This window comes from Temnothorax nylanderi, unplaced genomic scaffold (genome assembly GCF_030848795.1).
Source record: "Temnothorax nylanderi isolate EJ_2023f unplaced genomic scaffold, tnyl_v1.0 TNYL_tig0001_pilon, whole genome shotgun sequence".
Lineage (NCBI taxonomy): Eukaryota > Metazoa > Arthropoda > Insecta > Hymenoptera > Formicidae > Temnothorax > Temnothorax nylanderi.
The window spans coordinates 3,000,915-3,026,924 of record NW_027249063.1 but is presented as its reverse complement, the minus strand read 5'-3'; the positions used below and the strand labels follow the sequence as shown (position 1 = coordinate 3,026,924).

Here is a 26,010-nt window from a genome sequence, read left to right as displayed (position 1 = left end):
TTAACAATACTTATAAAGCGTGGTTGCAGGTCTATAAAGACTATAGTTAAGATTGCGTTGTATTTTCAAGGATAGAAACGTTAGTCAGCGGTGATAATGCTAAGCGATTGCTGTCATTATCTGTGTATCTCCCTCTCTTTTTATCGGAAAACTTTTCAGCGTGACAAAAACGCCTTTCGGGTAAAGATGTCGTTGAACGTGTATGCGCACATATATAGGTATGTGCGTATGTATCGCACACGCGCACGCAAGATTGAAGGCCGAAATTACTATCGTATACGCGATGCTCGCACGCGGTCCGGTTTGTAAAAAGAAGAGGGGAGGGGAGCGAATAGAGGAGCCAGCGATGCTGACGGTGGACTTGACGTAACGACCGCAGCATCCCTCGTAAATTTTTACAACGCGATCGTAACACTGTTCACAATGTACGAAACTGGTCAGAAAAGAATCTAATCTTCTTTCTCTCTCTCTCTCTCTTCTTTCTCTCATGATCGTTCAACTTTCCGAGTATCACGAAAACACGTCAGTGTATCGAGGCGATGAGACCGCAGAGAAGGAAGGGAGCGACCGAAAAAGGAGAACGAAATAGCGAGCGTCGAGAAGGAGAAAGAGAGGAGAAAAAAGAGAGAAAGACAGAGAGGAGAGAGAGAGAGAGAGAGAGAGAGAGAGTGTGTGTGTGTGTGTGTGTGTGTGTGTGTGTGTGTGTGTGTGTGTGTGTGTGTGTGGAGTGACGAACCAGGAGAGGAGGATCGAGATCGAAGAGCACGTCCACAATGCGCGAGAGAACAGGAGAGAGAGAGAGAAAGACAGAGGCACTGTTGTCGCATCATATCTCGCGAGTATACGGGGTCAGAGGAAAAGAGGGACAACAAACATGCCGCGCGGAGAGTGACGGTGGGACGAGAGAGCAGGGGGACTGGTAGTGACTGTAGTGAGGGGGGCCGCGGAAGAGGAGGACAAGGCGGGAGGGAACTACGGGGAGAGACTCATGGTTCACCTGTCGTCATGGCAACGCCGCTTCGCCGCTCACTTGTTACTCCATCGGCATAGCTCGGCCCTCGGCGGCGGTCCTCTCGCAGCCTCCGCAGAAATACGAACACGAGTCACGATCCATCGCGTGGGACAGAGAGCGAGCCGACGCCTCCTTTCCGATGGGCGAGCGCTCGCTTGCTGGAGGCGCGATCTCTGCCTCGCTGAGGATCGACACGGATCCTCTTTCCTTTTTTCCCAACGACACACAGGCGGGAAAAAGAGAAAAGTGTCGCGCGCGTGAGAGACACGGTCACCCTTTCTCTCTCTCTTTCCTCTCTCGCGTTCTACCACTACAATACGCACTATAGGAATTATCACAGAAGAAACACACTCCACCGCGAGATATTTATATATAAATGTAATATATGTGTGCGTGTATGTGTATTCTCTCTCTCTCTCGTCGTCTCCTCTCCCGTTGTTCCCTCTTTCACCCACGGAGAAACGTAGAATTCGAACGTATCACAGAAACGCGGAGGTGGGGAAAAAGTGAGCACAACATCTACCCTTCTCTTTTCCGATTCGTTTTACTCGCTCCGTCCTCCCGCCACGTACTTAAACCGAAGTCACTCTTCTATTTTAAGCTCCGCACTTGCCTCGTCCGTCGTATCCTCTATCTCTTTCTCTCCCTCTCTCTCTCTCTCTCTCTCTCTCTCTCTCTCTCTTTTTCTCCCTCCTGCTGGCACCGCGAGCCAGTCGTACGCACGCACGCACGCACGCATGTACGCACTGAGCGATATTCACACACTCACCCGCGTACGAGCCGCACACAAGCGGCCGCGATCTCTCGCGCTATATACGGTGTACGCGCGCGATTTCTCGCTTCTCGTTATCCACTTACTACGAGCGCGTCAATCTGTTTGCTATGCAAATCCCGTCTGACCGGCGCTGACGACGATAACGACAACGGCGATAGCTCCGAATCGGCAGCTCCGGAGTCGACGGATATGATATCTCTCGTTAGCGCAATCGGCCGCGCGCGGTTAGTCATTGCCCGCCGACCAGCGACATATACATACGTAGAAAAGTGTAATCGGCCACTCGCACGCACCGCGGATTCCACGGGGTATCCTGGCCCCCACCGCGAGGTGACGACGACGGACGACGACGAGGAACAAGATCACCACACCGCTACTGCCGCGCGGTCACCACTACCACCGCTGCTACCATTGCCGGCGATCGCGGCACTGCCGAGCGTCGCGTCGTGTCGCGTCGCGTTGCGTCGGGGACACGCGTAAACGTGCCGCGCGCGCGGCGAGAAACTCCGACCGCGAATTCCCCCGCCGGCGGTCTCACTCGCACGGTGACGTCATTGGCGCCTAAACGCGTCGCCGTGGGTTGCGGGCGGCAGCGGGGAGACGCTCGCGAGCGTCTCACGCGCGTTCTCCTCTCCTCGGGGTCTCCCTCCCGAGAAATCGGTAGCGGATTCTCCGGCCGATCTATCGGCGCGACGCGGCGACCTCGTTTGCCGCCGGAGATCTCGTGTACCAGATTGATGCTCGATCTCAAACTCCTGGCGTGCGACTTTCGTGATTCACCGATAATCTATCGACCGATCGGCGCACCTCTCGCCGATCTCTGTCCTCGTGGCCGCTCTCGTACTCGCCGCGTGATAACACGTCACTACTGCTCCATTCATCGATCGGAGGCGAGTTGCCGACTACTCGATCCGGTGTGCGGTTTGACGCTCCTCACCGATCTACCGCGCCGATCGACACTTGCAGCGTATTCTCCATCCGAGTGTGTAACATTCGCGAGTCCCCCGGCTTCGCGAGATTTTTTCCCCGCCGATGAAGTCGAAGTTGCCTCACGCGTTTCCCTCGTGCAACGACCGGCGTTTGAAGTCACGCTTTCTCGCTTTCGATCCCGATCGATCGGAATTCCCTCGGAATCTCCTCCCTTCTGTGCCCCGCGCGAATCTTCCACTCTCGCGCGCCCGTTTATGGTCTCTCCTTGTTCTCCGAAGATCTCGCAATCTATACTCAAATCGCGCACTCTCGCACGTTTTCTCGCACCTTTTCTCACACACGTCACCTTACTCTCGATCGCGTTCGATTCTTGCGAATCGGCACGCACGGAGTCACTCCCGTCGATCTCGCTCCTGGCCGCGCGTTGGAATTCGCGCGCGAAAGCCGATTTTATCTCGATGACGATCACCTCTCCGTTTTCCCCTTAACGTTCTTATCCGGTGATCCGCGCGGGTCGCTCCGTCTCACCCGCGTCGGTGTCAACAAGTGATTCCCCGCGAAACGTGAACGGTCGACACACTACGCACGATCCACGGTGTCGCGTTGCGGTGTCGCGCGCCGCACGACGCTACGCACCTCCTCACGGCGTTGTTATTGTTGCGTAACTGGCGGGCCCCGTGTAGCTGGCTGGCTCCGCAGCCGCGCCGCGAGACAGAGTGTATGGAGTAGTGGCGGGAGGGGAGAGGAAGAGAGGAGGACGGAGAGGAGGAAGAGAGAGAGAGAGGGGGAGATAGAAAGAGAGAGCGAGAGAAGGAATGAGGAGAGGGTCGGGGGCGAGGTAGCCCCGTGGGTGAGCCAGAGCCAGAGCCAGTAGGCGAATACGCAACGAGAGAGAGAGAGAGAGAGAGAGAGAGCGTGCGAGCGGTGCGCCGTCTGGCGTGGTTGACGACAGTCTACTGCCTTCCGAGAACCACGAGGCGATTCCGTGTATCGAACGCGCACTGAGGGCCGTCGACGCGATGGTAGATGGTAGTAGGGGAGACGGGATCGGCGCACGATCCTCTAGTAGGGAGTTAGCACCATGGAGCGTGAGGGACGAAGGGACGGGGCGAGTAAATATGAGAAAGCCCAAGCGACCCCGAGAGAGCGAGGGAGAGAGACCGAGAGAGGGATAGAGATGAAGCGGGAGAAGAGAGTTCAGATACGAGATACGAGGCTCTCCTCAGGGACGTAGATATGCCCCGCGCGGCGCGCCTTCTCTTACGTCTTACGTGTATGAGCACCACGGAGAATCGGCGCGTTACACGTCATATTGGAAGACGATAATGAGGGTTTTAACCGTGGCCTTGCCGTCGTCAACGGCGGAACCGCGCGCGAAATGGAAAATCTACCGCGAAATCACGATCGACGTGAACGCCGAGACCCTGGCTTATAGATCCTTGGCTTGGGTTTGCTTTGTATTTTCTTTCCTATTTTTGGAGCCGTTCGTCGAATAGTCGAGAATTGGTCAAAGAGTTTGAATAAACAATTACAATTCTCTTTCTCTCTTTCTCTCTCTCTCGTGCAAGCCAAGGATCGCTAATCGAAGAGTTGATCGTTCTTTGAGTTAGCCGAGTGTTTCGTCAAACTTGCACCGTTTCGCAAGAAACGGAGATAAATCAATCGCGATCGTTCGAGAGCTCCTTTCTTCCTGATCAATTCACGTTTCTCCATTTGCCTACATTTACAACCGCACGTACAATCTCGATGCAACCTGTTTCCGCGGCGCGCATTGCGGTGTAACGTTACCTGTTTGTAAAACGCCTGGCCTCCCCCTCCGCCGCGAGACTTCCATTCAAACGCCGAGATTAGCGACTGCGGCCGATTTCCAATTTTAATCATCGTCGGGTGCCACTTTTGCGGCCGGCAAGCCAAGCGTCGTTTGGCGGATTAGAGCGTGCTTTTTGAGATATTCAGTCGCTTTGGCGTTTGGCGACGGCACCCAAACAAAACGCTATAAATAAAACCGTGAAAATAGAGGGGCGCCTCGCCCCAGACGAAGAAAGACGGGGATCTTGCGCGATAATCTGCCTTATCTATTCCGGATCGCTAACAGCCAAGGGCACGCGGGGTCTCTCTTCCTCCGTCTCTTTACCGCCGTCACGGTTATGTTTCATCGTTCCCGTTCCGAGACTCCGAGGCTCGCACCGGGAAGAGAGAGACCCCGCTGTTATCTGCCAACTACGTACAAATCTCTCACCCGGAAGGACAGCTGGTCTTCGAGGAACCAAACTCCCCGAGGAAAGTTTTCAAAGGGCACGCACAAAGAATAACACAAACTCTAAAAAAATTTTTCAAGTCGGATTTTCTGTTACCCGTTAAAATGTTCCGAGTATTTACGGACTGCTATTCGCGGAATAGCATGAAACCTTGTGAAGTCATATGCTAAGAAGAATGTTTTAGAAATCTTTTATAACTGTATGAAAACAGATGTATATTTAGAAGCGTATGTATTTATATTCATATTTTTCAGATGTTAAAGAACATTACATGGAGTGCGCTATGAATTTTAAGACTGACATTCCGTGATTGCGTTCGCACTTATAAATCACGTGTTATTCCGTCAGTGCCTAACGGTATTCGCATTACGAAATTATTGGGAGGTGCGCGATCCGGCGATACCATCTGTAAATTTTCGTTTGACCTCCGTTGCAATTAGTGGTTAATACGATACACAGTTATGGCGATTCGTCATTCAAGGACAATCAGTCGGAGGTATAATTAACGATTCCGTCGCGCGGAGCATGAAAGAGTCTCCGGTCTCCGCCACACTTTGCGAACGTTTCATCGATCGTGTCTGAAACGCAACACCGTCGCCGTTCTCACGCACACGCGTCTCATAATCGTGGGCGATCATCGACTGCGCAATATCGTGTGTGCAACAAGTTACTTTTGTTAACTGGACGTAGGAAGAAGACGGCATATATAAAATTGAGTCAAATCCGCTTTCACGCTTATACGTATATCTGGATAAAATGTTATTCAGTAACAAACAACTGGGACATGAAAGAACATATTGAAACACATACAATCGTTTATGGTTTTAAATAAAGCTCTTATAACGTATATGTAGATTTCCGATGCATTTGTTTTCGAAAAATAGCACGCCGCGATTTTTCTGATAGTCACGTACGTACGATTGAAATGTCGAAAGCACGAGTGGCAAACGGGATTTTGGCGTACGAATGTTGAGGTAAAAAAAAAAGCGGAACGAATCGAATTTTGTCAAAAGTGGACTTGACCCGATTGTGTTTGCGGATCGCGCTTCAGTCGATCTTGTAGCGCGTCCCGTTGTGGAACGGGCGTGACAGGATAACGAAATGCGGATATACAATACCTACAAATACAAATCTGACTATGAATTTATCGGGCCGTTATGGAGCGTCAATCGGCCGGTCTTTAGGGTGCAGCGAATTGCACCGATGCGAGCGGCCCTTTCGAGCGCGGCCGGCCGACGTGATTATTATTGAGCGACACAAAGGCAGGCTAATTGGCACGAGGCGCGCAACGTGTGCCCGCCCAGGGCGAACGGTTGTTATCGCGAGAGCCCGGTAATTAAGGCGAAAGAATACAAATTGCGGCGGTTGTGAGCGGTGCTATTAGCGCGAGTTCGGCGCTACGAATGATACGATTAGCGGAATACATTCCGATACACCACCAGCTCTGGCTCTCTCGCCAGCCCGTTTTCGCGAAAGGCATTTAACGAACTTCATTCATGGTATCACCGATTCGTATAACAATCGAGCCATTTACCCACCCGCCCGTAATCGGCGGGGTCCGATGCGTTATCGGCGATGCGATATTAATCGCGGAACAAAATAAAATAAAAATTGAAATATGAAATAGAGAAAGAAAGAGAAATTCCAGAAGGAGCAAACGAATTGATGAGTGGAAGAAGGAAATTCACGCGATAATATGTTAAATTAATATATTCATTTTGAGGGCAAAATGGATTTAGACATGCACTTTGACATTAATCGTTTTTATTGCATGGAACTTCAATAATGTTACTTTCCGTGAATTTTTATTCTATTATATATTTAGCTTGAAAAAAATGGAGTGCGTCAAAAAATGAAACTTTACGCGCATGACCTATTCCGGGTCACATTTTCACACTTCAACACATGAACGTTTTTTATTCTTTCCTTTTGACCTTCTTATTTAGTACACATTTTTCTCGTATACGTGGGATTATATAATACGAAGAATATTATAATACGTGGGATATTATAATACGAAGAATATGTGCCTCTGATCAGATTTATTCAAATACAAATTTTTTAAACCGTAACTATAGATCAAATTAATATATAGATATGTTGTAAAATAAACTCAGAATAGATGTTTCCCGAGTGATATTTTTTTCTCCACTTTTTTCTCAATTATTCGCTCTGGTCCATTCGCTCTCTTACTCGTCACTTTGTCACCGCCAACTTATTAACTAATTTTTTCATGAAGTTACCTGAGGAAAGATGTGGCCATTAACAGGGGCAGTTGTATCTGTACATTATCATTTCTAGTTATTTATAATGCACAAATAATCGACGTCTTTATAATTCTGTTCGGAAAAATCAACTGTTAACTTTTATCACAAGAAACTCGCGCTACACTTGCAACTTTCAGTAGAGATTTTTGGAACTGAACTGGCATCGAAATAATCTTCACACGTTGTAGTGCATCAAGGCAGAAATTTCTCTACTCAGAGGTGACAAAGCTTAGTGCAGTAAGGAAAAGAGAAGAGAGAGAAGGTTTGACTATTACGATCGCCAGCGACGTTCGCCAACCTAAGGACACCACATTGGATGCAAGTCGGCAATAGCAAACTCGAAGTAAGCAGCAGGCGGACGAGCGAACGAACGCGCGGAGGCGGGCAGCAACCAGTTGGATGCAGTGTGGAGATCTCAGGCCTGTTCCCCCGCCGGAGTTCCGGAGAAGCCCGGATTGTTGTTCCCCCGAGATGACGAGACATTCCACGAACTGCTTCACCACCACGTTTCGCCCTGCTATTCTCCTTCGCCGCTCGCTATGCCGAGCCATCGGCCTCTCTCTTCCTCGCTTCCTCCTAAGGTGATTCCGGCTTGCTCCTTCTTTTCCCAACGTCACTCCGTAGGGTATTCCATCGGGGCACACTACTATGAATCCGCTTCGTCACATGGCAGTCACGCACACGCATTCACCATGAGAAGAATCGGTCGTAAAAAAGAACAAGAGAGAGAAGGAAGAGAAAGAGAGACGGAGAGACGGAGATGGAGAGAAACGATGAAGGACTCTGCCCGTCCATACGGTATATTTTGTATTTTTCATGGAATAGAATTGTATTTGGGTACCTATAGATTCCGCCTTAATCGTTGCTTTTTCCTGGAACGACCATTGGTTTCTCAGTTTAAATTATATAATTTCCATTTACCCACGTCAAATTTTTCACTTTCTTCCGTTCTTGCGGCGTGTTGCTGCAATACTTGTGAATTGCGTACAGGAAATACGCGGTGTCAAACAGAATTCGTCTATATCGCGCGAATGCGTCACCGACGCGACGTGTCGCGGCATTCTCTGGCGTACAAAAACGCTGAAGAGCATCTCGAGAAGAACGTCGAATCATATTTCGTACGGTCTACATTTCCGTCATCAAAACTCACGCGTGTCGGGATATATAACGAAAATAAAATATAAAACTTTAATATGAAACGATTATTGTACCTCAAGCGACAAGCATAATCTCTCTTCTAAGATTCACGTTAACTGTTTCTTTTCACGGGGTACTAAATTTCAACGAAACAGCCTTCGTCATTCTCGATGTATGCTCCGGAAAGCCGGGAAGAGTCCTCGTGCGCTATCGACGTTCTCGCTCTTTCTTTTCTTCTTTCCCTTTGAGGGAGCGCCGAGCGCTCGGCGCCGTTTGCGGTGGGGGTCAAAGGCGCAACGGCGAGCGAGGACGTTTTACTTAAGGTCACTGTGTTAACCGTGCCGCGAGGATTTCATTAACGCCTCGATCGCGACCAGCCGGCGCGCGCGGATGGGGAAGGACGGCGTTCTCGGAGCACTTAATAGAACAGGCGAATAGCCTCGGCCCGACGAGGTATCCCCCCGTTCGATATGAACGCCTCGGTGAGCGATGCGGAGCCGAGAGGGTCATGCAGCGGAATGCAACGACAAGGATGCATCTGCGCCCTTCCAAGTTCTCAAGGCGAAAGAGAGGGGTTTCACTGAAAAATACTGACTGCATTAAGCCCAAACGCACACAATGAAAACCCTGGAAACGCGCGAACGGATCCTAGTGTTTTTCTTTCCTTTACTGAAATATTCATACGACGCGAAATATCGAGTCCTCGCGCACCTTTATCTTGATGCTTGAATATTTTATACTTTATAGTCTTGCATTTTCCACCGAGTAGATCCTTTTTCGCTTGAAAAGGCAGCGAACGGTTCGTTTGCGAAATGGATTTCATCAAATGTTTGGTATAGCACGCACGCGGCAAATAACGACGCGACGCAATATTGTGAAACGAGCGAGCGAGGCGCAGCAGAAATCCGATCGCAAAAGCGAGATCGCATGCGCGTGCAGGAGGTCAGAGCTGGCGGAAAAGTCGTCGTTGCCGGCTGGATTTATCGGCCATGCCGATTCATCGAAATGTCGCCGTCGGTGTCACGGTATTTCTGATACTGTGCAGACGAGGACGTCTCGTGCATCGGTCGTGGAAATTAAAAAAAGAATTAAATTTAGAAATTAATTTCTATTGTCATTTACGTTTCTCATATCTTGCGCTCTCCTCTACTCTTCGCACGGTGATACGTATTGCGAGGAGAAAGGAGAGAAGAGAGAAAGGATTATGATGTAAGCGGAATGATACTTTCACATTTTTAGAAAGAAAGATATACATGTATCACATCGTTACAATATCGTCCATATGTATAATCGTCAGACGGTTATCAGGCGACCTCTCATTTCAAGTCGGAGGACTTATGTGGTTCGACGTAACGGCAATATTCCTGGCGATTATACGGCCACGCATGATTGCCTCTCATATGCTCGAATGACGATACCTCTCCCGAGATTCTCCCGGAAGCGAATCGCATATGTGATAACGTGAAAAGTCTATCACGCATAGAAACACGAACTGGCTCAAACAAGCGCGTACGGAAGTTCCATGAATCAGTGATAACAACTACAGAAAGTTTTTAGTTTAGATTTCTTTGCTTCGGAATGTTGTGAAGAGATCTCGGAATGTATAAGTTTTTGATGGAATATGACACGTCAAATTTAATTAGCAATTATCGTAGATAGTCGAATTTGAGAGAATTTTCACGATTTTATTCCTGTAACATCCACTTGATATTAGGCGATTAATAGGTTAATATTTAGGTTTATATTAGGTATCAGGAAGTTGTCATATCAATTTTCAATTTGACTTCATGGACATTAAATAAGTAACTGAAATAACTTCGATCATATGTTCTGCGCTATCCTCCAGCTATCAGAAATTAAAATTTAATGCCGGTGAAACTCGAGGTCGTGAAAATGATCGGAAATCGAAAGTCTTTTAGCGCTGTTATATTTCTGACGTTTAATTTGGCATGCTGATATTTATCTGTCTCTCAAACGTGCTCTTTCCAACTATCGATATCATTCACTATGAATAATAAGTAGATGAAGTCGATTATCTTGATTTATCACATAATAATATAGCAAGACTCAAGTTCAATCAACTTCCGAGATCCAACGTAGATGATGTCGATGGTTCGGATAGTTTCTCGCGTATATGTATCCGAATGATTTGTCAGACTCATTCGAGATGTGACAGAAAGGATCGCGAGACTCGTGGGGATGCCAGGAGGGTGGGATGGATATGCAGCTTCCGCGGTGAGATGGAAATATCCGTGGAATTTCCGCTGTCCCCGGAATGTCCGTATTAAGAGTTCGTGGCGGCGTGGCCGACGTCGTGTCTGGACTTCTGACGTACGCGAAGATAAGACGAGCTTCTCCTCGAGCGTTCGTTCTTACGTAAGCGGCGTCGACGGAGCGTTATATTGCTACCGTTTACATCGGCGCGTAATGTTAGACAAAATTGCATGACCTGAGCGTGACACTTTCACGTCGACGAGAACCTTGAAGCGGCAACACGCAGGTGTAACGAATTTCCTTCTTTCTCTCCTTTCTTCTGTCTTTCTTGTACAGGACTGTTGCGCGCACCTGTCGGTCTCGGCAGCGTCCTTAAGGAATTCCTATGGGTCGAAAGTCGTTGTCTCGCGCAGCGTTCAAAGGATGGTAGTAATATATCTGCTTTTTAATTGGCGCATTATGCAAAAACGAATTAACCCATGAAATTAAAAGAAATGAGTTACAGACACAGCTGAAGCGGCTAAGTAAAATTCTGTACTTTAAACATAATTTATTTAGAATTGTATAATAAATTGATGTTCTCTTCATATATTATTAATTAATGTAGTTATAAATAAGTTTTTAAAAACAAAATAATATATCGTTATATGTGTGTTGGAAAATAGTCATCATTCTTCTCTTCTCACTTTAATTTCTAGGATAGAAGCAGAAGTGAAAGTGAAGTAATTCTGGGACACCCTGTATGTCCGGTGTGACTCGCGTGCGACGCTATCAGTCAAGAAGCGCATCGTCATGTTACGTTGTCGTCGAAGACCATCTTAACGGCGTTTCACGCGCCGGAATGTAGTCGTTTCGAAAGCGCGTTGCACTTTTAGAATTAACTGATCCAATTTTATCTGTTTGCCCTGATAATGCTTAACTTACTGAAATCTTTCAGTTTTCGATGATACACGACTTCATAACTATCGACTTCGATGTCAAGACAAGCGCCGTGCGAATTGATCGTTTCATAGTATCTGTGACTAAATAAATATATGATTTCTTCTTACACACGTCATTATTATATTCTATTTCGTATTGTATTGTTAATCCGGATATTTACATATATTTTAAAAATCGCTCTTATTCCCAGCAAGAAAACTAATGATGTATGAGAGAGATATTCCAATTTTTTCATCCCCCCTTTTTTACCAAGGACGCATCTTTGTCACGTCGAGATAATTAAATTTTTTCGCGGGCGAAGGTTTCGTCTTGATCCCGTTTAATCTTCATCTTCTGCGCCTCTGCCGGCTAACTGAAGTGCTGCAAAGCGTCTTTTTTTACTGCGTGTAATGATAAAGCGTGTGTCATACGCGTCGAACGTCGCGACGCATTGGTATCAATGCGTTTATATCTTTATTTACCTTTTGGTTGTTTACGTCGCGGAATCGGATTTCTCAGTTATGCAGGCGTTGAATCACGCACGACTTTTTTCCCCATATTCGGCTGGACCCACGCGTTCAATATTTTATTCCTCCGTTTGTATTTCTCTCGATGACTCATCCACTGTCGCGAGTGCACTTGTTGAATCTCGCATACTCGCTCGGGTTGTACCCGTTCGTTTCTTCTTGCTTTCTCTTTTTCTCTCCCTCTCATTCGCGTTCTTTGCATCTCGCAAGCATGCGTCGCAATCCAATCGCGTGGGTGGAGTACTATCGTTTCCTTTCGCATGTCCTTTCGCAAAAACTCTTAATTTTCAGAGTTGAGGCGGATCGAATGCGAGGTGTGTTTGAAATATTCGCGAAATTGAACATTGATAAGAAATATATTTACGTTATTACTTATCAAAAGAGATTTTCTTTCATCCCATCTCTCCCTCTCTCTCTCTTTACACTTTACGATATAAAGAATCGAAAGTTCATCAACATTTTGTTTTTTCTGAAAAGTGTTAGATATCTTTCGATTAGGATTGCACTGTCACAATCTACGTAGATCATCATGGACATGGATACACTCTTGAATAAATACAGCGATAATAATCACGTACATGATGTACGATGCTTATTAATCGCATGGATGGCTATAATATTATGAGATTTGTAATCAAATGTGTTTTTTGGGTTACAAGAGAATATGTAATAAGTGTCTACTTTGCCCACACAGGTATATGACCGGTTGGTTTATCGATTGCTGGGGAGTGCTCGAAATGGCCTCTTAAAACGCATGCAGCTTAAACGGCAGACAGGTAAGTAGAAAAAGTTGCGCTTCCATTCTCCACTTGCGAACGCGCGAAGGACCCTCAATGAACGTCAAACGGAACGAACGGTTCATGAAGCCACGTACACACTTGTGCGCTGAGCTTTATCGATTCTTATAGAGTTACATATGTTTGTATTTTACCTTTAACGCGGCTGACTATTGAACGCGGTGATCTCAGACCGATTTATGCATTTACGTACTTGAATAACAGATCCCAATAGGACGATTTCACGTTTTGATTTCCTTTTGATTTACAATAAAAATTCAGCACAGAATGCAAGTTCTATTTTAAGCCATCGTTTGATTATGTAAATGTGAAATGTCAAAAGCTCACTTGTCGCAAAATTCGCACTTAGGCCGCAATGAAATCTGGGCTCTAGCAATCGTGCGCATATTTTACACGAGCGAGATTCATGATTGTACAAATGTTTTGCATTTCCTGTGATTTTTTGTATACGAGATGATATATACTGACGGATATATGATAATCTTAATTTTTGCAATGTGATATTTATATAAAGAACACATTTCGAAACACTTATCAAGAGTTGAGAAAAAAAAAGTGTCGCGTCGCCAGACGTTAAGGAGTGAATGATTGCATCGTTACAAACATGAGTTCATCTCGCCGGTCGCGATGTGCACGCGACTTTAGATTATTACTACGACGGCTCCGCGATGTCCGGCGAGCGGCACATCGCGGTCAGCGAAACCCACGATGGAAGTGTTCGTCACGCAGATGCGTTATCGCGTTGCGAAACGCCAGAGCTAAACGCAAGACGCCGAGAGAGCGAGAGAATCGCGGCGATGTTGATGGCGACGTATTTTGCCACGCGACGCAGTTCCATGCCTTCTCAGCCTCCGCGATTAGCTTCTGCGGTTTAATTAGTCGCGGCCGGCGGCGCGGAGAGAAGAAAGAAATTAACGACGAGAGAAGAGTCGGCCGAGCGCATGAAGAGAATTCGAGTGCGCGTAGCGTTGGTCAATCTCACTCTCTACGGTCGACAGGCAATGCCCGATCGAGGGCTAATCTACTTGATATCGGTGTGTTAATAGCGTATTCTAGAAATTGATTAAAGTTCGAAAATCCCAATCTGACGATATTGATATAGTATCTGACGATACCATAATAATTTTCGAGTTATAAACGATTAAAGGCTAATGGTATCGTATGGAAATCACGCATCAAAATTTATCTTTTTAAAAATGCATTTGAATGATTGCTTAATTATTTTACTTAAAAAAGGTAATAAATTCAGTATTAAATAGATCGCAATATGAGGAATAAAATTTACCTTCTATAATTTGGTATAATTGGAAAATTAAAATTGATTTATTATTATTTCTTTCCAGGTACACGATTCTAGTAAATTAAAAAAATTAATCGTTAAGTTTTTTCAATTAAATTTTACTTTCTTATTTTATTGAAAAGATCTAATAAGAAATTCTTAATTTTACAATTATTATTTTCATACAATTTTACTCCTTTCAAAACATAAAAATTTGCAAAGAATAATAAAATAATCTTATGCGAGTATCTTTTTCGTCAAAATAAAATTCAATTTTATTCTTTGGATGAACGTTAGAATTTTTAGCATGCGAAATACCTCGTTTATCGAAGCTTGCTTGAAGTATAAAGGAGAAAGGATATTCGGTATTTAATCATATAGTTAAATATCGTCGATAGAATATTTTGTAACGACGGAGACCTGGCTGGACGGCTGCTCGGTGCTTGTATTTTCTTTTTTGTGCGTTTCCAGTACGTGTGCACGGCGTACTGTTACTCGCGGGGTGCGGCGTACTACTTGTGCTCAGTTATATTGTTGTCATTTGTGCGAGAATTTGAATCGACAGGTAATGACGCGAGCCGCCCCGTCGTATTATCCTTCGAAACGCGATCACGACAAGTACTGGAGGCTGTCAAATGCTATCGTTCCCTGTTTCTTTCCTGTAATTAGCGATTATCACAACCTGCATCAGTTGACTCTTCTATATAAGACTTGTAAGCGCGTTGAGGCGCGACGATCACTTTATCGGAAGGGATATCTTTGTTTTAATAATTTTATATCCCATGCTATATATTTCGAGGAAAAAAAAACAGATTAAGATATAAGAATAAATTGTGGATAAATATGTAATCTTTTCTAGATCCGTTACCTTAAAGCGGATGAGCTGGAATGGATTAGAATCTATATTTAATCTTGGAATATTTAATCTTGGATTACTCATCGATTTATATGAAGATGGACTCACGTACATACAAAATTCATAAAATAGAACTCATTACGTAAACTTATCATTTAACATGTCATTATTATATCACAGAATAATAATTACAGGGTATTCCGGTAGCTTGAAATTTATAGTGCGAGTTGCTGTTTTTGCAAGCATAAAAAAATAAGAAATATTTTATAGAGTAAGCTCGGCAAAAAGTGATAAACGGTGACCGTATCAATTTGCAAAATAAAAATGATTTCTATACCCAAAAATATATAATAAAAAATAAAGATAAAAAAAGGAAATAAAATAACTATGATAAGTAAAATATTGATATATTTGTGGAATATAAAGTTTTAAGTTCTCATACACAGTGTTCTTTCTCATATCTCATGGACAACAAAGACTGAATATTTCAAGATACTTCAAAACATTGTATTTATGTGAGATAAAAATAAATAATTTTATAAAACACAGTAGGAAAAAGGTATTAATATTTAGTGTATTATTTTCTTTTCTTATCTCTTCTTAAATATCTTTTGAATATAACTTGAGATCTGTATGTGCGCATTTAGCCTTTTAATATATTTTTCCAAGATTAAGTATTAGAAATAAACTAAGGTAAGAAAGAAAGCAGTATTCGTAAATTATTCCATTTATTAATAACTTAATTTTATGTCATTTAAAATTAAGCACAGTGAACATTAAATATTTTGTAATGGGGAATAAAATCATTTATATAGATTATCTTAAAATTCATCAGTTGCTATTATATTGAAATACTTGAAATATATATAATTCTTAATGTGCGTTATTAAAAATAATTCTGACAAGAAATATGTGAGATATATTAATTGCCAGTGAGATGTAGACATCGACAGATGACAGATTGGTACTCGTGTAATCACGTGCGAATTCTACACGATATCATTGTGATACACGATATCAATTTCGATTATTTTATATCTTTAGAGTACGCTATTAAACTATGCAGTGATTGTAAAATATTCTTTATAGCAAACATTATAGCTTTATGCGATTTATATATTCGAAATAAAAAAGAACAATTAATGAACTATTTCATATAATTCCTATTTCAAAATAGGAAACAATTTTGCGGTATCGATGGCGTGATCATTAACGGCATAAATATCAGAACAGGCTTTTATCGCGAGTGTAGAGTGTATCGGGTTACACTTAATAACCAAGAACGAGAGAATCATGGTGTCACGATCCCGCACATCCTCCTGTCATGTAGTTACAATGATGACACGTAAACAACAATGAGCCCGTAATCTTATCTAGAGTAAACCGCCTCGCGTAACTTCTCGCTACCGACATGGAATCGATGCCTATCCGTTCCGAGCACAATATCCGTAAAACAATGATTGATTGAGACGAGTTCATTCTTTTTTCTCTTATCTGTAGGATTCGTTAAACTGTCGACACTTACTGACGCCTCAAACGGAGATAATGCTTACTAACAATAAGATATATTTTTCTGAATGAAAGAGAAGCTGTGCGTTGAATGTATATTATCGTATAGAATTTTTCATGAGAGTTAGAAGGGAAGATAAAGTTTAAAAGTATCCATTTGCGAGTATTGTCTGGGCGTGAAAAGACCTCTTAACCTGGATCCAGACCAAGTAAGTGAATACGAGCAAAGACGAATGAACAAAGGTATATTAAGCTATCCAGCCCTTTGTAAATTTTTAATAGCTGGAGCAAAAAAATTACTTTTAAAAGCAAAAAATAGCAAATAATTAGCAAATTAATTCCATATAAAATTTTTTGTGTTCTGATAATTTGGCTTAGATAGCTTAACGGGCTTAACCTTTAGAGGGCGGAGGTGGTCGAAATATCGACCACCCAAAAAACACAAACTATTTGATGTTTTCAGGCAAAATTTGGTGTGTTGAATAAGGGAAAAATAGTAAAAAAAAAAATTTTTTTTTCCCGCCCTCTAAAGGTACCTAACGAACAACTTGTTTCAATGAGTGCGTACCCATTCAAGTGAGTTGTTCATTCGCGGTTGTTCGCGCTCGTTCATTCGATCTGAATCCGGCTTATAAGATGCGTACGCGATAGTCTTCAGGCTGAATAAATAAACGATGTTGTCAATCCTCGCCGAATATCTGGTCTTCTGTTTGTCATCGCTCTCGTATATATCTGCCGTTATTTCTTCACTTCATTTTTGTTCCCTGTTTACGCATCTATCTGTGATAAACGAGCGCCTTCGAACTGGGATAAGCTCATTCATTTCTACACAAAAATCAATGTGTGTGTGTGTGTATGAAAATAATTAATAAAAATAACAAGTCGGTAAATGAACCAGAAGTAAAGTCACAGAGATCTTACCGCCGTTATTGGCTTTTCATTTTATATTGCGAGGTTTTAATAAAATCTGACATAAATTTTTTTATACTTTATTTTATTAATTTTTTTTATTAATTTTATTTCGTTAACTCCACGAAACGTGTAATACCTAAGGCCGGTCCAGACTTTTTCGTTAACATTTTAAAAGGCAACAGCCGTGGCGATAACAATCCTTATTACTGCTAATAAACTCTGAATTACGCAATGGATTAGGTAAATGTAAGACAAGTTGATGCAGAAAAAAATCACGTGACGAATCAATTTTTTTCTTAGAAGATAACTATTGCGTTGACGTCTGTGTACGAAGAACTAATAATGCTCTACGTCAGCCGTGTCGTCGCTCCGAATTTCATCGTTCGACATGTGCGGGAGCACGTGTCGCGGTACGTTCAGGGTCGCGCGATCTCGCGTCGTTCTCTCTTTCTCCTTCCTTCCCGCAATTGTTCGCGCATCGCGCACATGACGCAAATCGGCGGCCTGCCACCGCGGCGCTTTCTTGTTGATCTGTTTTTCTGAGAAGCGCGAGTGTATCTCGATGGCCGGATTAACTTATTTGAGCTGTCAGATATAATTTCGTGATTAGGCAGACGAGCGCCAGGCGGGGGTGGGGGAAGATGGGGGGGGGGGCAGAAAAAATTAAACTCCGATAGGGCGATCGTGATTTATCGCGATCGTTTCGTCACGTAAGATTAGGCGTCGCGAAGAAGGGACTACGATGTGAGTAAACATCGAAATATTTGTAGCTTATCTATCTTGTTTTCTTTGGAATTTCTGACAAACCATAATATTTGTGAATATGGTGTTGACTGTAATTGCTGCGTATAATAATTACATATATCTCGATATATATTCATGAAATTTTGTGTAAAAATCTAAAAATATCCTCTCACAATTATACAATCAAAAAAACAGGATCGAGAAATTTTATCTGTTTATTGCTTATTGAATTAATTAATTTCAAAATCACGTTTGGAAGACGTGTAATGTTTTTTTGTAACAGTATCCAATGTGGAAAATATATTTATATATATTAAAGTTCTGGTCATCTATCTTATTATTAGTATATCTGCTTTGAATCAATTATTATTTATCTATATCCGCTGGTATCGTTATTGCGTTAACTGCTCCTTTTACTGACCAATCATCGCGCCAATTATGAGACATCGATATAAATGAATAATTTAACCGTTTTATATCCTCGGAGAAAGTTCGGCGACGTTCTCCGATCTTATCGTTGCGCCCGTGTTCAATCGTTGCACAAGTATATGTTATATTAATCCGGTTCGTTAATGACACTCGTACGTATAACGTGATTAGTGATTTCTATCGAAGATCGTGACAAGATAACCAAAAAAAGAAGCTGTACGTGTGAGTAGAATTACGACGCGACGTCATGAACGCGATTTGATGGCGATTTGCGATCCTTGACAATTTGCAAAAATCATTATCAGTTACTTGCAGTTCGGAGGCTATTAATAATTTCGCAACCGCCTACTCGCGACTCGGCTCGCCGGCTTGGCGATTAAGATTCGCTGTGGGGAGGACGAGACGACCCGCGGGCGCGCGCCTTCTTTACGGCTACGTCGTGTACGCGATCTTCGATCGTACATATTGCCGGTGGTTGTAAACCGCACAAGTAATCCCGGAGATTTGCGTTGGAGGCGCGTGTTAGGCTTGTAGACAGGCACAACCGGCACAACACATCGTTATACCTCGGTTTCGCGCGGTGCACATACGCGCGTGCGTCGCGTGCAGGAGAATCACACACGCGTGGACACGCGAGATGCAGGACTCCCGCGCGTATGCACATTCGTCACGCCGCGCCGTTTTCGTACGTACGCGTGTTACATATGGCAGCGTGCCCGTGTGCAACGTGCGGTGCAACGTGCGTGGCAACGTTATCAGGCGCGCGCTCGTGTAAAGCGTCATCCTCGTCGCGGCTGGTTACAAGCAATACGGTTCTCGGACGCGCGAGAGCTGCATGCCAGCGTGACATGCAGGTTCCGCGCGTTCGCGATAACTTTTGCGCCGTTACATCCCGATACGCTCCGTCAGAAACGCGCCGCTTCAACATGCGCGTTCGATTCTATATGGAGAAACGCGTGCATCCGAGGGAGACATCTAGGTTTGCATCTTCAAAAATATTTCATTCGCCAGGAATACATGAGAAACGCATTAAAGATCATTGGATACTGTTGGACACTTTTTATAGATGCATTATAAGGCTGAAATAAAATTTACAGATATATATCGAGTGATTTGTGACAGTAGAATGACAGTAGTAATGTATGACAGTCTTGCGCATGCTTGTTCAGAAATTTCACGGGAACACGCGCGAAAAATAGTTTTCATGAATAAAAATTTCGTAACCTGATAAGATACAAAATAGATGTTATTCGATTATTTGCTGATATTTCCACAATCGCGTTTATTATTGACGGTACCGTTGCAGTTATATCGAATTAATTTGCACCTGATCACTTATATCAAAATTTGATATACAAAAGAAGAAAATACATAGATATATGAAAACGCGAAATGTATTGTACTTTATTTAGTTATACGATAGGAATAATCACAATGTTATACTGGGAAAGATCCGTGTCAGAAATTCAATTTAAACAGTAAGATAGTGGTAGAATTTTAATGTTAATAGAAATTTAAACGGGAGAAGATTGTTTAATTTTAAATAACACGTGGATTTTGTTTCTTCTTTTATATCAGGTATCATGAAACTTATACTATTATCGTCTTATATCTACAAATTTCAGTATCAAGTGACGCGAATACGAAATAATGTTTAAATATGAATTAGGCTTTTCACACAAAACCGTGTACAATCCTATATATATCTCCGTTAATATAAATGTAATATCTTAGATTTTCAGATTTATATCGGACAAAAGATTTGTACGACGAAACTATTCTTTCGGCTTGCGAAGACTAGCGAGAGCGAAATTACAGTTCTCGTATCGGTGATCATCGATATTCTCGTTCGTCCACAATTAATTCAATTATATGTCGCAGTAATATAATCGCTGCAATCGGATAGCCAAGAGTGATCCGGACAAGCCAGTAATTTTGTGGCAGATGAGCGACCTTTTGCCATCGGTAATTACGGTCTTTGCCATTAATGACTTGCCAGAATGAAGAGTGCTTTGCGCGCGCGACGGTGGCACGTTGTGCAACGTGTCTAGATAACTGTTTATTTATGTCTACTATTAACGGCAATAAGAGCACGAAATGGGAACGCGGCACTTCGCACTGCTCTTCCACAATCGGCGCCATGAAACGTGCACACCTCTAATGAGATACGTTATCTTTATTTAATAACAATTTGAAGTTTTACTCATTATCGAAGTTTAATGAATCATTTAATTAGAAGCAAATGAAAAATCCTTCTAGTAGCGCGAAAATGTAGAATATGTTAAATTTCTAGTTAAATATTCGTTTTGTGCGAAATCTAATTGCATTAATTGAGCAGATATTTTTATAATTATTAAACTTATTATTAAAAACATTTCCATTAATTTTTGGCTGAAATATCGTTACAAGATACATTATATATTGTTTGACTAAAATGTATATATCTCTTTCAAATATTTGATTGAAAAGAAAAAATCCAATGTTATAAAACTTTGAATGTTTTTCTTGAATTACACATATACATTAATTATATCAATATAAAATCGATAATATCGGTTATCCGATAATGTTGACGAGATAATTATCTCATTTTTAATCATTATATCCGCTATAGATCGTGGAACACGTTTCGTATTAATTAGCCGGGACAATGCATGATGACAATGATCGATCGCCATCCAGTTTCCTACATTAAGTCGAATACTTTAGTAGGAATGAGATTACAAATAGAGATAGATGTATCAGGATAGAAACAGATAGATACTATATTGTTATTATTTCTAGAAAATATACCGTAATTACTAAATCGATAAAATCAAAGTTTCCAATTTCCTTTCTATAAGAAAAAATGTTTAATTTTTTCATTCTCTGTATATCATACTGCACACTGATTCAATTTGAACATTACGTGGCAAATCACTGACAATCTGGGTCTCTCTTGCATTTACGTCGCTTGCAAAATGACTCGTGCGTTAAAGTACGCACCGCCGGGAGATCATCCAGCTATAAGCTGAGATATTAATTTTCTCCACGCGTGCACTCCAGTCATTCGCGCGTCGTCTCTCGTCGGAATGCTCCCGCCTGTCGACCGGTTACAATCGTGTCGCGGTTGTCACCTGTCAGACTGTCACTCGGTCGTCCAATTATCCTGCTGCCGGGTGGCGTAAGCGAGCGATGAGGAGAGACGCGGCTGTTGGCCGACCGAGTTCAACGAGTTCCCCGGAAGCGAAGTGGGGCGCGCTCGCGCTCTGGAGAACGGTGCCGGGGCGAAAATAGGTGCGATAGAGGTAGGACGTTACCTGAATATTTTACGGATGACCCGGTGGTGGTTAAGATCGTCGTTATCCCTGGCCTCGCTATAAAAAGCCACGCGGGCGTCGCTCGGAGGCGTCGTCCTCGGCCTGAGCCCGTCGCCGTACCTCTTTATTCGTCTTTATTCCCCGTGAGTGATCGCCCTCGGCGAGCGCAGCATAACACCGAGGCCTCCCATTCAAACGGCGGCGGCGGCGGCGGCCTCCCTTGCTCGCGAAACTTGCCGGACAAGTAGCCCAAGAATACGACCACGAGAGGGTCGAGACATCGATTCGACCAAAAATAACATCATCAATGATTCTGTAAAAAGAAATTTCAGCGAAAATATTGCTTTCGTACACACATCTAGTTTGGCATGATCATCGTTTGTTCCTTATTGTTAAGCTTAGATCCAAGTTAGATGATAACGAAAAAGAGCGAAATCCAGGAATCCGTAATTCCTTGATATAGTTTGGAATAGGTATCCCTTTAGCACGAACTTTGAATACTGATCAAAGTTATTATTAAGTAGTTTGGAATAAGTGACAAAATTGGAATTTTAATTAATTATAGATAAATTTTATCTTTATAGAATCTTTAGAATCTATATCTTTATTTAAAATTTATATTTATTATAGGAAATGCTAGAGCTTATAGGAAAAATTATTGAAGAGAAGAAATTGGAATAGAGTTTCTTGAAAGGTATTTTGTGATTTTTCCGCCGCAGTATCTTCCTTAGGATCAGTATGTCTTCTTGAGACAAAGAAACCGTAAATCTTCGAAGAAAAGCGTAAGATATCGATGTTATCGAGGCGGGTTTCCCCGATCAGCCTGGTCTCTCGAGGGGATCTATTCGTGAGTTCGAGGGTGAGAACGAGCGGCACTAAGGTCGGTTAAGGGACGAAAAGAGGGTGGGCGAAGTGGGAAGAAAGGGTCTCTCCTTCGCTATCTCTGCCTGCAGTATACACATCCCAGAAAATGCCGCTCGAACGTGACTCGCAGCTTCCGCCAATTTCCACCGGAAGAGACTCCGACCATACGTCTGCCTTAGAGAGATGAATAGCGACGTCCATTGTTCCTGAAGTGGAATTCTCGGGCGTTTCCGGTTAGTCCTTTTATAAGATGTCCTTCGACGTGTTGGAACTTAAAGTTTCACGAAGTGTTGTGACTGGGTCTACTTCGGATATTCCACTTTGATTAATTTCTGAGAACTATATCTATTCCGAGAACGGAATCGATAATCTATTTGTATTTCTCTCTGGGCATGTTATATTTATATATATATTTTTTTTTTATAAAAGAGTTCACAAATAAATCTATATTTTCTCTCAATTCGCGATAAAAGATTCCTCTTTACATTTCGTTACTTTTATAAGATTGTTATAATTAAAGAATTTATATATAAAATCTCTTCCCAATTTCATAGAGTTTCACGAAAATATTAGGATCATGCCGATTTTGTGAATCCCGGCATAAAGACTAAACAAAGATTTCGTCAGTGTTTTGACAGAATATTTTGTAAAGATATTGTATTCGTCAGTAAAAAAAAACATGTGATACATTGATATCACAATTTATCTCGTTTCCCTAGAAGAATAAGGTATCTCGTTTCTTGGACGACCGATTCGCACTGATAACATCGGTAGTGTCGCTTGATCGACGATTTACAGCCCTCTTGTGTCAAGCATCTATCGTATGAAATAAAGTCGATAGCGTCTTAAGAACGTATACCGAGATCGTCGGATGTAGAAAAGACGCAATGTTGTTTAAGATATATATCGCGCGCGATGTTTCGAAAAATATGCTTTTCGTGTTTCGTCAATTAGCCGCGAGAAAGTCTTCTTACTATCTTAATTGCAGTCAGTTTGCTCGAATAAAACGGCGTAACAATGCAAAGGACATTTTAAATCTACGTTTGTCGCAATGAATTCCGAGCGTATGCAAGTTTATTTAAAAATTCATTCGAATGTGGTCTCTACGTATTTCCTCGTTTTGTATAATCGCGGCATTGTTAAATTTAGCATCATAGGTCAAAGGTCTGCCCGAGCGTTGAATTATACATGGCACAACGGATCCCTTTCAGACAAACCGTCATCCAGCGTAATTTTTATCGCCCGAATTATGTGCTCGCGTGAGTAGACAGAACAGAAATACCGACAGTTGTTTACTCTGCTTACAACGCTGCGCTGATTGTGACTAACGAATAAAAAAAACAAGCGATTAGAGTGTGACCGAATCTTATCAGTGGCGCGACTATAATACGCAATCTGCCTTTTATCGACCTTATTTGCAAGCGACTCTGCCAAATTACGATGAGTCATTGTCATTGCTGTCATCGGCGAAGCGCGCGCCGCGATTCGAGTCTCACTATCACTCCACACAATCGCTTTGATAAGGTTTTTTTGACGCAAAATGTGCTCGTGACAAATATGTATAATGCGTTGCGAGAACTTAACTTATATTTATTCTCAGAACAATTATCTAGATCGTAGAAAAAAACCGATGAGTTTTGATAGTAGATACAAGATTTAATTACTAAAAGACATTGAATATGTCAGGATCTGAAAAGATTTGATAAATTACCGTCTCTCTTAGTATTTGTTTTAAAGAAAAGTCGACTCTCCAAGTTTTATTGGCACAAATGTTATATATTCATTTTCAAAAAATTCTAATATTTTCTGACACAATTATAAAATAACAAAAATGTTGCTTCACATTAAACATTAAAGAAGACATTTGATTTTTCTATGATTTGTATCTGACCGCAAATTGGCACGTAAATACCTTCATCCGGAGTTACGTATTTAGTTTCGTATCAAGCTGCTACGGTACATATGTATATATGTATACGTATATACATACGTATATATGTATATATCTTTAGCTACAGTAATGCAGATGCGCCAGTGTGATCGCGGGACAATATTATCGCGAGATAACATCAACAGAGAATTATATCCGCGCTGATAAGCGATATCGAGCGATCCGATCGGGAACTTCGGGTGAAATATACACCTTTATGGGAGGACTCAGTGCTCTCTGTCAATGCGAGACGTAATCTTGCTTTTTGCTTTCCCCCATCGATATCATAAGAGATCTCGACGTCTCATTAAATAACGTGCAACGGGTACGGGCTACCTCGATCGGGAATCTCGACAATAAATTATATAATCGAGTCGGCGGAGGCATTCCCGGGTTCATAACTTACTCTCTCATTGATGAGCTCTAATCCCTCCTGCTTTCTCATTCTCCCTTTCCTCGTTCTTTTTCTTCTTTTTTCTCTTTGCCGACGCTATACGATGTAGAAGTTCTGGTTTTAAAACGTGAAGGTTAGGGATCGCATATCGTTTTACAGACGCCGCTGTGTCGAAGATAAAGATCACGAAGCCGAAACCTTTAAGGTTTACTGCTTTTCGGAGTCTAGGAGATTCCTGGAGGCTTCTGGGGAAAGCAGAGAATTTTTCTTGGAAATAAGTAGGTAATTTGTAGACTGAAGCGAGACGGCTCGATTCTGTTATATGCTTTTGATCTAAGAATGTCAGGTGATATCTCCGGATTTCCTTGGAACACAATGGAATACTATAGGATTTGAATTTTGAGAGAATTAGCATATGTTATATAATATACTTATATATTGCGCATAAGTTATAATTGCATATAAATATTTAATATATGCATACGCGCCTAGTTTAGAATGTCAAGTATAAAGTTATATTTAATTGTAGGAGAAAGAAATTTAAATGTCATGCCACGTTCTTTTGAAATCATATTGTATGAGGCATTCAAATTGTAACGAATTTATTAATCGCGTGGGTAGTTTGCGCCATGTGAACTGATCTTAATGTACGAAGTCTCGACACTATTATTGTAGCCGCCCATAGGATATTGGAGAAAAACAAAAAGTGGGATAAGGTAGAAAACAGATTAGGTGAGAGTTGACCGATAGGTTCGTGTGTTACTGGATGAAAGAAAAAAATATAAATAGAATAGAAATGTATGTCGTGAGACAACTACCTAAGATTATTTACTTTCTCCCGTCTCGTACAGAATCGCGAATTATCAAATCGAAACGATAATTCTATGATGAACGGGAAGGATAATCGCGCTGACGAAAACAAAAGCGCTCTCTTTAACGATCGAAATGCCAGTTTG

General features: G+C 42.4%; 1 protein-coding gene and 2 long non-coding RNA genes across 7 annotated transcripts in view; 1 reads left to right on the top strand and 2 right to left on the bottom strand.

Annotated features, from left to right (window-relative positions):
• Positions 1-26,010, bottom strand: part of Shn (zinc finger schnurri) — a 144,431-nt gene that overhangs the window by 24,704 nt on the left and 93,717 nt on the right. The window contains exon 1 of one of the 3 annotated variants that reach the window (XM_071715535.1): positions 998-3,623. The exons of 1 other annotated variant lie outside the window; for it this stretch is intronic. In XM_071715535.1, the coding sequence (XP_071571636.1) occupies positions 998-1,007 (10 nt within the window). In that variant the 5' untranslated portion in view covers positions 1,008-3,623. Of the gene's footprint in view, positions 1-997; positions 3,624-26,010 lie in introns of those variants that run through there. One more of the 3 variants, XM_071715618.1, reaches the window with a different exon arrangement.
• LOC139778451 (uncharacterized) overlaps positions 1-26,010 on the top strand; it is a 92,980-nt gene that overhangs the window by 4,924 nt on the left and 62,046 nt on the right. For all 3 annotated transcript variants that reach the window (XR_011719599.1, XR_011719578.1, XR_011719571.1), the window contains exon 3: positions 12,736-12,817. This is a non-coding gene — a long non-coding RNA (uncharacterized lncRNA). The remainder of the gene's footprint in view (positions 1-12,735; positions 12,818-26,010) is intronic.
• Positions 11,165-12,279, bottom strand: LOC139770439 (uncharacterized). Its single transcript, XR_011717801.1, has 3 exons — positions 11,997-12,279; positions 11,696-11,895; positions 11,165-11,615 (listed from the first exon to the last, which is right to left on the bottom strand). It is a non-coding gene; the product is annotated as an uncharacterized lncRNA (long non-coding RNA).